This window comes from Lepisosteus oculatus, chromosome 15 (genome assembly GCF_040954835.1).
Source record: "Lepisosteus oculatus isolate fLepOcu1 chromosome 15, fLepOcu1.hap2, whole genome shotgun sequence".
Lineage (NCBI taxonomy): Eukaryota > Metazoa > Chordata > Actinopteri > Semionotiformes > Lepisosteidae > Lepisosteus > Lepisosteus oculatus.
In genome coordinates this window covers 17117585-17132179 of record NC_090710.1, presented here as the reverse complement: position 1 = coordinate 17132179, position 14595 = coordinate 17117585, and the positions used below count along the sequence as shown (strand labels likewise).

The 14595-nt window shown below is 36.8% G+C and overlaps 1 protein-coding gene across 17 annotated transcripts in view; it reads right to left on the bottom strand.

The window, feature by feature from the left end:
• The window catches only part of mycbp2 (MYC binding protein 2), a 104740-nt gene that overhangs the window by 28354 nt on the left and 61791 nt on the right, over nt 1-14595 (bottom strand). For 7 of the 17 annotated variants that reach the window (XM_015363797.2, XM_015363799.2, XM_015363800.2 and 4 more), the window contains 15 exons: nt 13986-14104; nt 13401-13488; nt 13094-13143; nt 12294-12466; nt 11767-11911; nt 10966-11172; nt 9332-9387; nt 7742-7857; nt 7551-7648; nt 6610-6726; nt 5649-5789; nt 4089-4163; nt 2895-3119; nt 1543-1675; nt 770-889 (listed from right to left, as the gene is read on the bottom strand). In XM_015363797.2, coding sequence (XP_015219283.2) covers nt 770-889; nt 1543-1675; nt 2895-3119; nt 4089-4163; nt 5649-5789; nt 6610-6726; nt 7551-7648; nt 7742-7857; nt 9332-9387; nt 10966-11172; nt 11767-11911; nt 12294-12466; nt 13094-13143; nt 13401-13488; nt 13986-14104 — 1863 coding nt within the window. The remainder of the gene's footprint in view (nt 1-769; nt 890-1542; nt 1676-2894; nt 3120-4088; nt 4164-5648; nt 5790-6609; nt 6727-7550; nt 7649-7741; nt 7858-9331; nt 9388-10965; nt 11173-11766; nt 11912-12293; nt 12467-13093; nt 13144-13400; nt 13489-13985; nt 14105-14595) is intronic. The other 10 variants (XM_015363798.2, XM_015363809.2, XM_015363807.2 and 7 more) reach the window with 8 other exon arrangements.

Here is a 14595-nt window from a genome sequence, read left to right as displayed (position 1 = left end):
ATCCTGATTATTAGGTTATCCCTAAGATCCTTTAGCACTGCTGGTATGAATAGTGGTGTTAATCATGGTACCCAGTTAGATGCCATCTAGGGCTGTATAATGTGGCTATCCTAAATTTTCTTCTAAATCCAATTGTGAAGCGATTCTTCACTTTTCCACTTGATCTGTGCAGTGGGCACTATACATCGGTGGTGGATGCAGTGGGTCTCGTCCTATGTGCAAAGCATGTTGGATAATTTGTGCTATGCAAGTAATTTTATTTTCCTTCATTCTTATTAAACCCACTCTGTAACATTAATTCTTCTGAAATTAACCAGAGTACTTATTGCTGATAAACGGCGATTGTCTTGGAGGTTTTAAAGAAATCAGTCGGAAAGGGAAAAGGGCATTAGGATTAAAATTAAAGTACATCCAAGAACAAGTGATTAACAGATTGAAAAAAAATCTCTGGTGATCCAGGCAGGTGGCAAAGCTCAGTGGAGACAGAGTATCGAATGCTGAATGTAGCATGCAGTACTTGAAAGGGGGTCAGAATATCAAATAAAAATATGACCTTATCAACAGAGAAATTCTCAATTTAACCAAGACAAAAAACCGAGAGCAAATTTCAAATGTTTTAAACAAAAAAATAACAGCAGGTTAAATGCCTGGTTTTAATCAAACACTTTAACCATTACCTATGAGTCCACGGTGGTTCAGCTTCAGCTTTGCTCCTAAGGTTGGATAAAAAGCTGTGGTTAGGCGCTCACGGTTTGTCCTTTTGTCTTACCTTTATTATTTGTGATCCCGTAATCGAACCCTTGAGCGCCAGCAGCACCCCTGCTGAAGGCTTGAACAGAGAAAGGACTGGGCGGAGGTGTTTGTGCTCCATGATCCAGGATCACTTGTTCTATCACAAAAAACAGCTTGCTCAGTTTAATACTGAGTAAAGAGGAAAATAAGATCTGATCATTTCATATCAATAATAGTAATGCTGTTCCTGGTTGGTCAATGCATTCTTCTTTAGATAAAAAAAAACATACTGGTCATATTACTGATACAGTAGGTTATATTATAGTGGTTTGCATTCCTTGCAGAAGTAATGTTCACAGACAAATACACCAGATATTTTTAGGATAGAAACAGACTTTAGGACAGACAGACTTTCACTGCTGGTTGATGCGTAAAAGACCTGATTTTATTACCCAGTTCCTTGTTTTATTTCATAGAATATAAAACAGATATTTATACTGTAAACTGTATAAAGAGTAAACTACTGCACATCTATTGGAGAAAGCAAGACATTTGGTAGCTAAGCACTGAACAGAAATTCATGTTTTGCTTTTTTAACTGAAGAATACATAGTCTGTTACTCAGGAACACAAAATCTTTTTGGTTATTTACACATAGAATAAAACTGATATTGTTCAAAGAAAGCAAAAATATCCAAAAGCACTTGGATGTAATGATTCATGCTTCTAGTTCCATTCCAACTACAATCCTTTAGTGCATCTACAAACAAAAGTACTGAACTAAAAGTGTTATTTAACACACACGTCTTACCCTCTTCATGACGGAGGTACTGATTGCCTCCACGATCCCTTGCAAGAGACCAGGCCTCTCCTTCATCACTCTCACAAAACTCCACTACACTGTTCTTATCCAACTGTACCCAAGTGCCCTCCGAGTTAGTCACCTAGTACACAAACAATGCTTTTTTTATGTTGAGCCACAAATGACCTGTATTCTCTGGTTATAAACACATTAATATAAAAAGTACTTAGGAAATATCAACTGCAAAGCCAAATACTATGAAGTACTTAAGAACAGTTAACAAATGTTTACAGCTGAAGTGCACATATATGTCTTTAAACTGGTTCAGTTTGGAAAAAATGTCTCTATGCAATCTTGCCCTGATTAAAAATAAGGGCATTTTAATATAGTTTTTTTTCCCCCAATACAAAACATTACAGCACCATTCATTTTAAGCAGCTCGGGGTAAGAAAGAATGATTAAACAATACATGTAGATATCTGTAACTACAAAGGAATACTTTAGTATTGCAACAGGCACATTACAAACCACTGACATTTGTCAAACATTTGCATATAAGAAACTGGAAAAAAGAACTGTTAAGGATTAGTTTGAAAAGAACCATTCAGTGAGTTTTAGAGAAGTCATTCGAAGGAACAGCATGACACACCACATCCTCAAATGAAAGTTTTAGCTGTAAGCAGCACATTTTAATACCTTAGAGCCAAAAGCATAGTCAGCATTAAAATGTGCTAAACAAAATAAACATAGCAATTCTTCAAAAGACTTTTAAAAATCTTAATCGTGGCTCCAACATTTCAATTTAATATCAATGTATCCTACGTTCTATTAATGAAAAATTTAATTGGAACATGGCAGACTTTTAGATTACCTACTGTAAGCCTGAAAAACGGCTTCACTACAAACTGATCAGAAGGCACACGTTTAAAGGCATTTATTCCCAGTGAATTTTTAATTGCTTTTGCTTTGCACAAACATGATCATGCATAACCAAAACCTATTTTTAATTCACTAATTCAGACTAACAGTTTATTTAAGACTTTGCCAAACATTTCTAAAGGAGACTTTTTACAGAGATCAAACCATGACACATGATTGCACCATTTGGAAACAATATGTTGCCTGTTTTTGATGAAGGACAAAAAAAAACTGAAATGTTGCAGCCATTTTGTTATGGACAGAAATCCATACCCAGGAAAATGAAAGAACGTACATTAATTTCCAGCAGAGAACAGTGCATTAATCTCTTGTAAAACGAATTAAAGAAAATGTTACAGAGTTTTCAGCATTAGCAACAGAGCAAAATTTGGCCAATTATGAAGTGATGATTTGTAGCCACAAGAACACACTTGGATCCATACCTCGCCTACCGCCTTGACCTTGTTTCCCAGAACTAACATTCCAATAGGGATACCCCTAAGGTTAGGGCAGCTTCTGATGTTGTGACCCGAGGGTCCAGTCTTCACTACCTTATAAACACCTGGTCCACCTCGCAGGCACAACCTGTCCTGCTCTCTCATTGGTACTTCATGGGAGCGACGGGCACTGACCTCCTTTATATACTCATCAGAGTGCGATCTGGCCTCCTACAAGAGCCAAGAGACAATAGTTAAGTCTTCATTTCAGCATGTAAGTTTAGTGTATAGGAGTAAATGACATAGACATGCATTACAAGCAATTCATCTTAATTTGCTTATCTAGAAACAACGACACAGAACATGCAAAAAAACCCTGCATTATTGTTTCTAAATACAGTAAAGAAACAAAAATAATTTCTCAACGGACTTCATAGGGCTCCTCGATCAAAAAAAACTGCAATAATTAATTTCCTTTTGACTTTCCATGGTGCACCATGCGCTACATTTACTTTATAAAAAGGTATGCGTTTAAAAATACAGTACTACTTAAACACTGTATTCAAAAAGTGAAAGTATAAGACATTAGTGCTTATATTACAATTTATAACGATACAATTCAAATTAGATGAAAGAATATAGTGTCCATAAAATAATTTATAAAATAATAATGAATGCTAGAAGAGTAGTACATGCAATTGAAATGTGAGAAAAAAAAACTGTTACATGGCCACATCGCCATTTCCACAAGTTTATTTTTTATAGAACAAACAAGGCATGCTTACAGTAATTCGAATTACTGACCATGCAACAGATACAAATCCCATACACTAAAAATATACTATTAACTGATGAAAAGCTTTTACTGGCTTACAAATCTGTCTGACCAACCCACTTTTCCCAAAAAAAATATGAAAACTAAAGGACACCCACTTCAATGATTTCTGATGTTATTAAAGGAACGCTGGGGTGAGGAAAATGAAATTCTACATTAAAAAAATCTAGTTTAATTCATTTAGTGGCTGATTCCAGTGAAAAGTAAACACAAATATCATGCAAATGATGCATTATCAAGATCATGGCTCTCCAGAGTAATCAAAGACCATAAATTCACATGGCTTTATAAACACACAAAGCACACTTATGGTGAAAGCAAAAGAAGTGCTGCAAAGCTGTGAATGTCCCTTGTGTTTAACTCACCTGTGGACACAAAGATAAGGAAGTCCAGGATAAAAAGTCGATACCCCTGACTCCATGGCTAGCATTAAAGACATTCTAAGTAACAAAGTTTAAAAATGTCAAGCACCATCAGAGCATTAATGGAACAAGAAGTGTAATTTTTTGGAAGAAGTTTTTTTTTTCTTAAAGTTATTGTGATTGGAACTTGGACTTGAAATCTATCATAAGATCGACTGCCATGACGTTTTTTTTAATTAATCCCTCCATAGCAAAATGAAATTCTGCTAAGGGAAAGGGATCTAAGCCGGAATAGATACAACTTTTACAAAGGTTTGTTTTGCCGTTAGAAAGCATGGACTCATGATGATTTCAAACATAAAGCTCCCATCGCAGCTCACCGCCAAAAAATGTTTTTATTCTGGGGGTTAATTTTACTCGTTGCCAGAAAGGAACACTTCTGTTACATCATTGATCCACGATATGAAAATAACAGAATATGCAAAAGAAGACATACTCGTTTGATAGAAAAATCTTCCAAAAAAGATGTAGTGTGTCATGCTGTTTACATTAGTACCCTGTATGAAAGCCATATAGTCCTACTGCAGCCCACTGCACCCTAGGGAATGCTGACCAATATAAAAGCACAATTCCCCAATAAAGCAGTGTTAGAACAATTATTTGTTTCACGGCAGAGTACCCTCCCAATAAACGCAAACATTGGGAGTTACTGATTACAAACAGATTTGATTTAAAGATTCAGCCCTGACCTAATTCAAAGATGTGTAGCCCTTCCTGTTAAAAGCGCAAGATATACCGTGTGCCGTGAAACAAACAAGGTGACTCAAAAGAAGCCCCTATACATATGCTTGGTGCCTTAACTTGTGAAGCAATTGTGAAAAGCAATGAAAACCAAAAGAATTGCAATTAAGCAAGTGTCATTACACCACACTGAAATTCCTAAACCAGTACCTCTCTTTTGTCATTTGTTGATTTGGGCGGCTCATTTTAACCGATTGTTTTTTTAAACAGCCAGTTGTTCATTAGCAGTTTTTGGAAGTACCCATACAGATTGTAATTTTGCTGGGACGTATTCTTCTCTTTTCAAAAACACACTGAGGCATGCGTTTGCTCTTGCACTGCACCCCAGCCCTCATGCTGTCATTTGCTTTCTTCTTAAAAAAAGTTCTAATTAGTACACTTTTTGCAATCTTTCAGAAACTATCCAAATGGATGCTTCTCTTTCAAGGTTCTTGAAAAGAGTTGGGCAAACGTTTTTTAGACAGAACGATATCCGACACATATAATCAAAGTACAGTTAAGTTACACTGCACTTTATTTCATGCACAAGACCTTTCAAAGAAAAATAAATGAATAATATATACTGATACACAGAAGTTGCATTTATAATGGGATTTCATATTTTTCATTTGCCTCAAGTGCTAATCTCACACTGAATTTGAAGTCAATTTAAGCCTAACCAAAAGAAGAGAAGAGATTTGATGTGTGCAGAGGTCTGTTTTTCTTGATCAAATGACCAGCACAGGGGCCCTTGCTATTCTGCTGAGGGTGGCCTTTACTTACGTCAACAGGGACCAGAAGGCTCCTGCCCAGATGCTGGTTAAAAGAGAGGCACCAGGCTTCAGTGTACCCATTCATGTTGGGAACATACTTCTTTACTGTCTCATCATTCAGTCTCAGCCACACACCATCATCATTGTGGATCTATGGGAAACAAGCAACAGAAACGAGCCATGCCCTCCTGTAACTGCTAAAACGCCTAGCAAGGACTCGGAGGCTGCAGGCTGCCAGAAAATGGAGGATGCAGAGTAGACATATCAGGGTAAGGACTTGCAGAAATTTGAAAACTAAGAGCAACAGAACACAGCAAAGATGAGGAAACAAGTTTTCCAAGAGATTCTGCAGAAATAGTGCAAATTATAATAAAGGCAAGGTCTGATCTAAATCACCAACAGTGTTTATTGGTGCCTTTCTGTGTACTGTTGAACAGATTTTCTTTCTATCTGCACAGGCATTTATTGCTGGATAATGTGCATCATTGTCAAAATGTCCTCTGCATGTCATTTAGTCAGAAAGGTGGATATTTCACCTGATTTGACAATATGCCATGATGATTAAGAACAGAATCTTATGTGGTAAATCTTGTCTCGAGTAAAGTGATGCAGAAAACAATCATGCAGTGGATTTCTAACACTGGATCGCCAAGGTGACAAAGTGGACGTTTGCATCACCCTCTCTATTGGGATTTGGATTTTCGTTTTCATGGGGCATTTTTACACAGCAGCCTCAAAGTTCCTTGCGTGTGTATGAAGCAAAATTAAACCAAAGTAAAAAAAAGCATTTATCACATAAATTAGGAAAAAAAATAGAGTGGCACAAACTATTCAAAAGCTTGATGATTTTTGCTAGCTAAGTATTAAAAAGTAAATCAGATTAATATCCAAATGTAGTGGTTCAGTGAAAAAATGGAAAGACAAAAATGTCCTCACTATCCCTCATCTACCGTTGTTTCCTTGTGAATTACCTCATCAATGAAAGTGATGGTCCCATTGACCTGGACTACGCCTATTTGTTCGCTCTGAAGAGAGGGGTGGCTACGGACACGAAGGCCTGCGCTGTCCTTGGCCACAAATTTGCGAACCTGAGAGAAGCAAAGGGAAACCATGAGACGGAAGAAAAGAGAGCTGGGAAAAAGCTCCAGAAAGGAAGAAAGCCACAGATCAAAACAGATGTAAAATGCATGGTTTGAAGAAAGCAGACGTATTTCCCTTTTGATCATGCCAATCTCTTATAGGTTAATATATAACAGATAGGTTAATAGTGACTGAAGTACATTTGGCAGTTCAACTATAAACCCATATAGACTGCTTCATAAGCTGCCCATATAATTATTTGACTGACGGGCATAAATTAAGAAGGGAAAGTGCTTAAAGGAGTTACAGGATAGTTGCTTGTTTCCCATTTTACCTGATTAAATGTCAGACTCCACACGATGACAAAATCAGCACAACTTTTTTGCCATATGGAGGTGAACAGATGAACCAGCCACAAGGAACTAATACATTTTTGACTCACAGCAGCACAGCACGAACATTAGATTAACCAATGAGGGAAAAAAGGTAATAAAATAATGTTAATAATATAGCTTTAAAAGCTCATGTGGCCACTGTCTGGAATATTTTTCTATTAAGGAGATTTTAAGCAAACTGTTGGTTTGGCAGCAGGGACTGAAATGCGGCATTTTAATTAAGCTACCACCCATTGTGAATCCTCCAAAAATTAAATTTCTTCTGCACTGAGGCTGAAAAATGCTGCAATTCAAAAGCTGAATCAAACAGAAAATAAAAAGAGAAAAAGCCTTTCTATTTTGGAGGCCAACGTAACAGTTTCTTTAGTGCTCAGAAACTATTTTGTCTGTCCTTGGCAGTATGTTAGTGATAGATCACACTTCTACGAAAAACTCACCTTGCTTGGCTGAGGCTCAGCTTTCGGTTTGACCATCTGTGAGCCTGGAGGAATCATACCCTTTGGAGGATCTTTAACCTCCACTTCCAGTCCAGCATCTGAAGAGCAGGAAGACAGGTTGCACTCAGAAAACTGCTACACCTACCACAGAAGGCACGTATTTATTTTGTTCTCTGTGTGATCACTGTTACCTATTTCAATGCCATCGATTGTGACGTGGATTGTGTAAAGTCCCACCGCACCAGGAGTCCAGTTCGCACTGTAGGTACCATCAGTATTAGCTCTGATCAACATATTCTCACTGGGTCTGAAACACAGGGAAAAACGGGATCAGAATGCAATGCTATACACCAGGAATGTCAAACCAAGGCCTGTAGGCTAAATACAGCCCCCTCCAATGATTTTCATCTGACCATAAAGAAGATGATTTATTATAATAATCATCTGGCCCCTCAGCAAGAGAAAATTTTATAATGAATAAAAGGAAGGTTACAAACAAATAGGAATCTAGGGTATCCAGCTTCAATACCATGGCTGGTAGTGTGCATAGTGTGTCTCCTGTTCTATGTTGAAAATGCATTTCTGTGTTTTGTATTGGGTGTATAAGATGCAAATACCATCTGTCATTTCAAGCATGAAGGAAGTGTTAAGTATTTCTGTTCTTTCGGCACTCATAACAAAGATGACGTTTACAGAAAACAGATATAGCCAACAAAAAGAAAAAACCTTCTGGAAGGGAGATTATTTCAGAAAATGTGGGAGTAGAAAGTTTTTCGTTGAGCAGAGGCCTGCGAGCCTCCTTTGATAAGATAGTTTAAGAGTGAAATACAATTTGGTGTGGTACAATCAGACTAAACAAAGAAAAATTTAGGTTTTGGTTTGAAAAGTGAAGGATGCAAAAGGGGGGATTAAGCCTTGGGTTACAGGTGCATGTTTAAAAGGACAAAAAGGCAAGAGTGACTCTGCAATAAAAGCATAATTAAAATAAAGGTATATTGTGCTGGACAATATTGCAAATTGCAATATTCTTGGCCTTTCAAAATTCATCTTCAGAGAAAGAACTTTCTACTTAAAGTTTCTTTGTCCAGAGAAAAAGTAAATGGTAGTAAGAGAAATATAGTTGTCAAGATGACATGGCTGTCTTTCTGAAAGAACGGCTAACTGAAAAAGCAAGTGGTTCCACTGAATTCTTGCTTGTTGTTGAAGACAGCATCAGTATAATATACAGAATGCAGTTATCTGTGTTCACCAGGGAGGAAATTCAGATTTCACTGCTGAAGATTTGACAGTTCAAGCTTACATGGCATCACCACACCAAATAACATTTCAGCAACAGAAAAAGATGTGTAAATTGAATTATACTGCAGTGGGAGAAAGCTTGCGATGCTGCTTAGCAATTACACTAGACTGTATAGCTATATCTAACATAAGCCTGACCACTGACAGAGCACCAATATTAAGCAACAAATAAACAGGTCTGTTTGCTCTAAAAAAACTACTTTTTAAAAAATGCCTACTGGGATATTGAAAGCATTCCACACCAGAAAGTGCATTCGGAGTAACAACAGCAAGACTACATTAAATATGTAAAGGACATAGTAACAGATGTTGATTTAATACATTTGAATCAGGAATTTCACCGACATTCTAAGTAGGTCAGAAGAAAAAATCTATGTGGCCTGAGGATAAAATCTTTACATTTTCATATGGTCTGTGGTGAAATTCAGTCTGACACACCTGTTGAGCAGACACACTAAAGACTAAAAAAAAACGTATCAAACCTCTTTGGAGTTGGAGATGCAAATCGGAGCTCCTCAAATGAATAGTTTTCGTAGGCCTAAAAGACAATTTTAAAAATATGAAAACATCCTTTTTTTAAATTTTCTTTCATGACAACCAAATCAAACCCAAACCACATGAGCCAAAAACACACGCAGATACCAGCAGACTCAATTAATTAATAAGGAAAAACATACTTCAGGTGAAATTAAGTCAGTAAATTGCAGTACTTGCAACAAACATTGCTTAAGAATTACATTTACATTTACACCAGTTTGGTGTATCGAACATAATTCTCTACCTAGCCTATCAGCTCTCTTCATATGGAATTAAAGTTGCTTAACATTTTTATCTTACTGATAGAAATAAATCATTCAATAATGTACAAAACACAAAAATAAAATGATATTGAGATGTTAACACCTTTGTTTCAATAAGCTTGAACCACTGTAGAAGTGCACTCTTTAAATCACTGCTTTTCTCCTTATTAAAGTCGCTACTTTAATATTGTCAGTTCAACACAAAGATCGGATGTTTAAGGTTTTTAAAATCCTACATTGTAAATGGCCATAAGGCGGGAAAAAAAACACAAGGTATTGGTGTAGCCTTTTCCAACAACTCTACCATTTATTCTTTCAATACTGATTAAAGTTTATGCTTAGCAGCATTATTAATCCTTCCACACATTCAGGGACAAAAAAAAGTAAATAACCAAAGAATAACGACAGCTAGGACTGGGGACTGTAAATAAACTTTAGCAGATTGCAAACTGGACCCAAGCACAATAAGCAGATCTGCCTAAAATAATGTAATTGAAATCACTATAAATGTTGCAGTTACCAGAGAATACTGGACTAGAGAGGCTCAACCTGTACTAAAATCTTTTTACCATGAGGACTGGTCTGCACTAAGTATACAAAACCATTCTCCAACACAGATTTGTCCAACAAATTGGATTATGCATAAAAAAAATCAACAGGGACAAATGTGTCAAAAGCAAAAACACATACAGTGCACCAAAATCCAGTACTCTCTCCAACATAGTCTCATACCACCACTCACTATCCTCTCAGTCAAGTATTCTCCTTATTGTTAGAATGAGAAATCTAGTTAAGACAAGTCAATTGTGCCTTTTGACACTTTTTAGACTTTTGTTTTGGTAAATAGCTTTGCAAACCAATATAAAAATTCAAATGTAAGGAGCGTGAAAGTGGCAGTGAAAAAAATAAAAAAAAACTCATAAGGTTATAACAGCAGAAATATGGAAGATGTCAAAGCCTCAAACAATTAAATCCTGAACATCCAAGTGTATGCTTTTGTCATACAACATTTACCTCCTATTTTATTTTCAACAGATCAGTATAGACTGGGATATTCATTTTTGTGTAATATACAAATAAATGTCTGACTTTACAAGGCCACGTTCACGTATCCCTGTTTATTAGATGAGGTGTCAAGATTCTCTCGTGTGGATTTGCTAAACATGCTTTGGAAGGACAGAACACCCATGTTGGACAAGGATCTACAGTTAGGTCTTTATTAAATATTATGTCTCATCTTGAATTGAAGATTGCATTGAAACCAGATGTGCGAAGACATGTTATTCATGCTTTGAAAATAACTTCACTCAACTGACCTTCATCATAGTGATAGCAATGTATCGCGCCTCCTTAACAATCATGGGCTCATAGCTGGCCTCCAGTTTGGGGTGAGGCAGTCCACCAAAGGTGAGGTCTGTCCCTGGTGGTGCTGAGGCAGAGCTTCCTGGGAGACGTTGAAGTTTCTTGATGCTCTCCTGCTGCAAAGACTTCTTCTGTGACACAGGCACTGCCTTCACCTCCACCTACGGAGACGCCGGCACAAAAGGGTTGTATTGAGCTTTCTTTCCCCATCAGGACAGGTGACGCACATGACACACAGCTACAAGCCAAGGGGCATTTAGCCATCCATATAGATAATTCTTACATTATCCCATTAAAATAACAAGACTTTAGAAATGTAGATTTTTCCTATTGTAAATTTCTTCTTGCACACGTCATGAGAGTGTTTTCAAGTTCACTCTACTTCAATTATTTCTTACTTTTCATCAACCAAAGGGCCAGAAATAAGATGAGATCATTCAGCCCAACTTGTGCATTTTATAGTAGAGAAATTAAGGCACAACGGCAGTACTGGAAGAGCAGTTGCGAGAGGAAATCGGAGAACCTAGCAAGGACCCATGCAAAAATAGGAAGAACCAGAAAATCTTCCACAGAATTGTCCCTAGGTGAAACTGAACCCGGGACCCTGGACCTGAGCAGCAGTAGTGCTCATCACCATACCACTATGCTGCCTATCATACCACTTGGGCATAAGCAAATAGATTTTCCTACAGGTTTATTGTATTTATAAGTCATTCCAGATGCATTAGCCGCTTTAAATAAGATAAAATACTGACCTTCATATTTGGAACATGCACCACATCTCCATACTGGTCTTTGGTCTGCACTACGACAGTGGTTGGCCACCCACACCTAATGTCATCCTTGTTGAGAATCAGTGATGTTTTCTGTGGGTCTGCATAGGAGTCTGGTTGTAGCCACCTAGTCAAAATGAGAATATGACAAAACTACAAACACTATCTATTACATTTTAAGGGTCACATGTGTTACAGATTTAAAAGTCTGTGTATAGTTTAGTGCTTGCAGAGAAAGATTGTGCAACTGAGAAAGATTGTATCCATGGAACACAACGGCCAAGGACAAAACGGAGCAGACTTGAGTACCATGCTGGACTTGACGACAGATTAAGAGGACTGTTAACTACAATACATCACAAAAATGGAAGTGGAGTGGGACAGTTCTGCAAAGAATTCAAAATACTCAATGGTAGGAAAAATATTATTGGTGAATTATTATTTTATTTTTGAATGATTTATATAATATAATTATTATTTTATTTTTTAGTTTATCAGCTTAACCTCACCTGGCCAGACGTCCACCACTGGAGTTCTGAACACATGTAATGAAGTCTTCCAGAAAGGAGTGCTCGTTGCTCTGCAGGTGTAGTGGAAGATTGCCTTCTAAAGCCTCCAGGATGGTGGGGGAACGCGAGAGAGCCAGGCCTTTCCCGAGAATCCCTGCATGTGCTTTACACACCTGCAATAAGATCCACAATTATTCACTCTTAACCACAGCATTGACCAAGTTTTCTGCAGGTTTTATATGAATGTCAAACCCACTACACCTGGTTATATCAATAATAGGGGTCTTCTACCCTTCAATAATGAAGCTTAGGTTTGTGTGATTTACAAATTCCAAACATTTCGTGAATCCATTTCCATACTCTCTGAAATTTCAAGTCAACAGGTCATTTAAGACACTTCACTTGGGGACTGCAAGCACTGATATGCTGCCAGATTATTAAGAATTCATTTCAGCAAGCTGGTGTGTGACAATATAATTCTACCAACTCTAAGATGGTGAAATTATTAATAAACCAATGTTAAAATCATAATTTACATTAAAACAGTTATATCAGTTACAATAATTGAGAATGTTATGAATTAGCCCACTGATGGTAACCACCAAAATAATAAATTATTTTACTCTAACATGTATTTAAATGTGTTGATTTTAGCCATTATTATGCTAAACCACTGTAACTTGTTTCTAATAGACACAATCTGCTCCCACTAAACCAGTGTACATCACTCATCAATATAATTAACTCAGTGATATCACAATGCACTAAGTATGAATAATTTAACTTTAATAACTCCGTACCTGCAAAGATGCCTCTTCAAGAATTTCAAGGTCTTCCTCAAGTTCATTGCCTATCAAATTATCAACACAAAAGGGCACTGATTAAACCTGAAGAGTTTTGTTTCGTAAACTAAACAGTACACATTAAAAAACATTGATATGAAAGAGAAACATACGGGAAATTTATAAAAGTATAAAAACAAAATGACCCTAGGTCATAAACAATTGATCAAATTAAACCATTTTAATTGACTCTGAGTTTTTTTACTCCTCGAAAGGGAGTGGGAGTAATTTTCTTCAAACTCAGCCTCAGTGTTAGGTCACTTACCAATGGGTAAGGCCAGATCCTTCTTCATCAGGGCAGCAGCACACACACTCCCTAAATAAGCAAGCTCTTTCTCCAGCTGTATGGTGCCCTGGAACACAAAAATCAGTGAATTAATACTCAATGAGTAGCTACAAATTAGGATTATTTTGAGCAACTTTTAAGTAGCACATTTTAAATACTAAAAATTATGATGAATTTCCCTAACTAAACAGTTATGTGATTGTTGTTATAGTTCTAACACTCTCCCACTTACACAAATTAAAAATGTTGTTCTTCTTTCAAAATCAATAAGTCAACATTGATCAACATACCTTAAATCATAGCTTTAAGTTTTTTTGCAAGGTATGTTGATCACTGATGACTTATTGATTAACAATCAAAATGTGCAAAGGTATAGAGTCAGTTAAGGGAAGGATGCTATGATGTAATGTATTGGTCTATACAAACCAGCAATTATACATCATTAAAGACACTAGTATTTCAAGATAACCTGAATACAAGGGGCCTGGAGCTTCACACCTTGTAATTCTCCTCTGATCATTTAAAATTGAAATACTATGCTATCACTAGAACAATGACCCATACCTCATCCGGGCCTGGGTTGAACTCATAGCCCACAGCAACACACTTGAATCCGTAGAAACATGCTTTCTCATCTTTCACATAATCTGATGCAGTCTCCAAGGAAAAAAGGGCTTCATTTCCTAAAATAACCCCCAAGCACAAGCACAGTCAGAATATCCTAACAGTAGTGGGGCTGCAGATCATGCCAACGCAACGTTGATTACTTCATAACATCACTACAGTGCTAAATAAAAACAGGGTTTCCTCATCGCATTAATAACAACCTCAATAGAGTTACAATGATGTAACATGCACAAATAAAAGAGACACAGATCGCCGCAAGAAAAAATAATATGGGCAATACTGCCCCCCTGCTCAGTAATACTGATACATACCAAGATGAAATGTCATTAAGTGAAAACCAAATCACGCTGAAATATTTGCTTTCTGAGTTTCCTCCAAATTGACCTAAACACCTTCGATTTTAACAAGCATTTTTGATTAAAAAAACATACACGGGTGTGTTTCAAGTAAAAATAGACAAACAAATAATAGGAATCTCGTTATTTTCACAAGGCAAGAATGCAGAAGAAATAAAAACAAATATACCAACATTGATTTCAGAAATAAA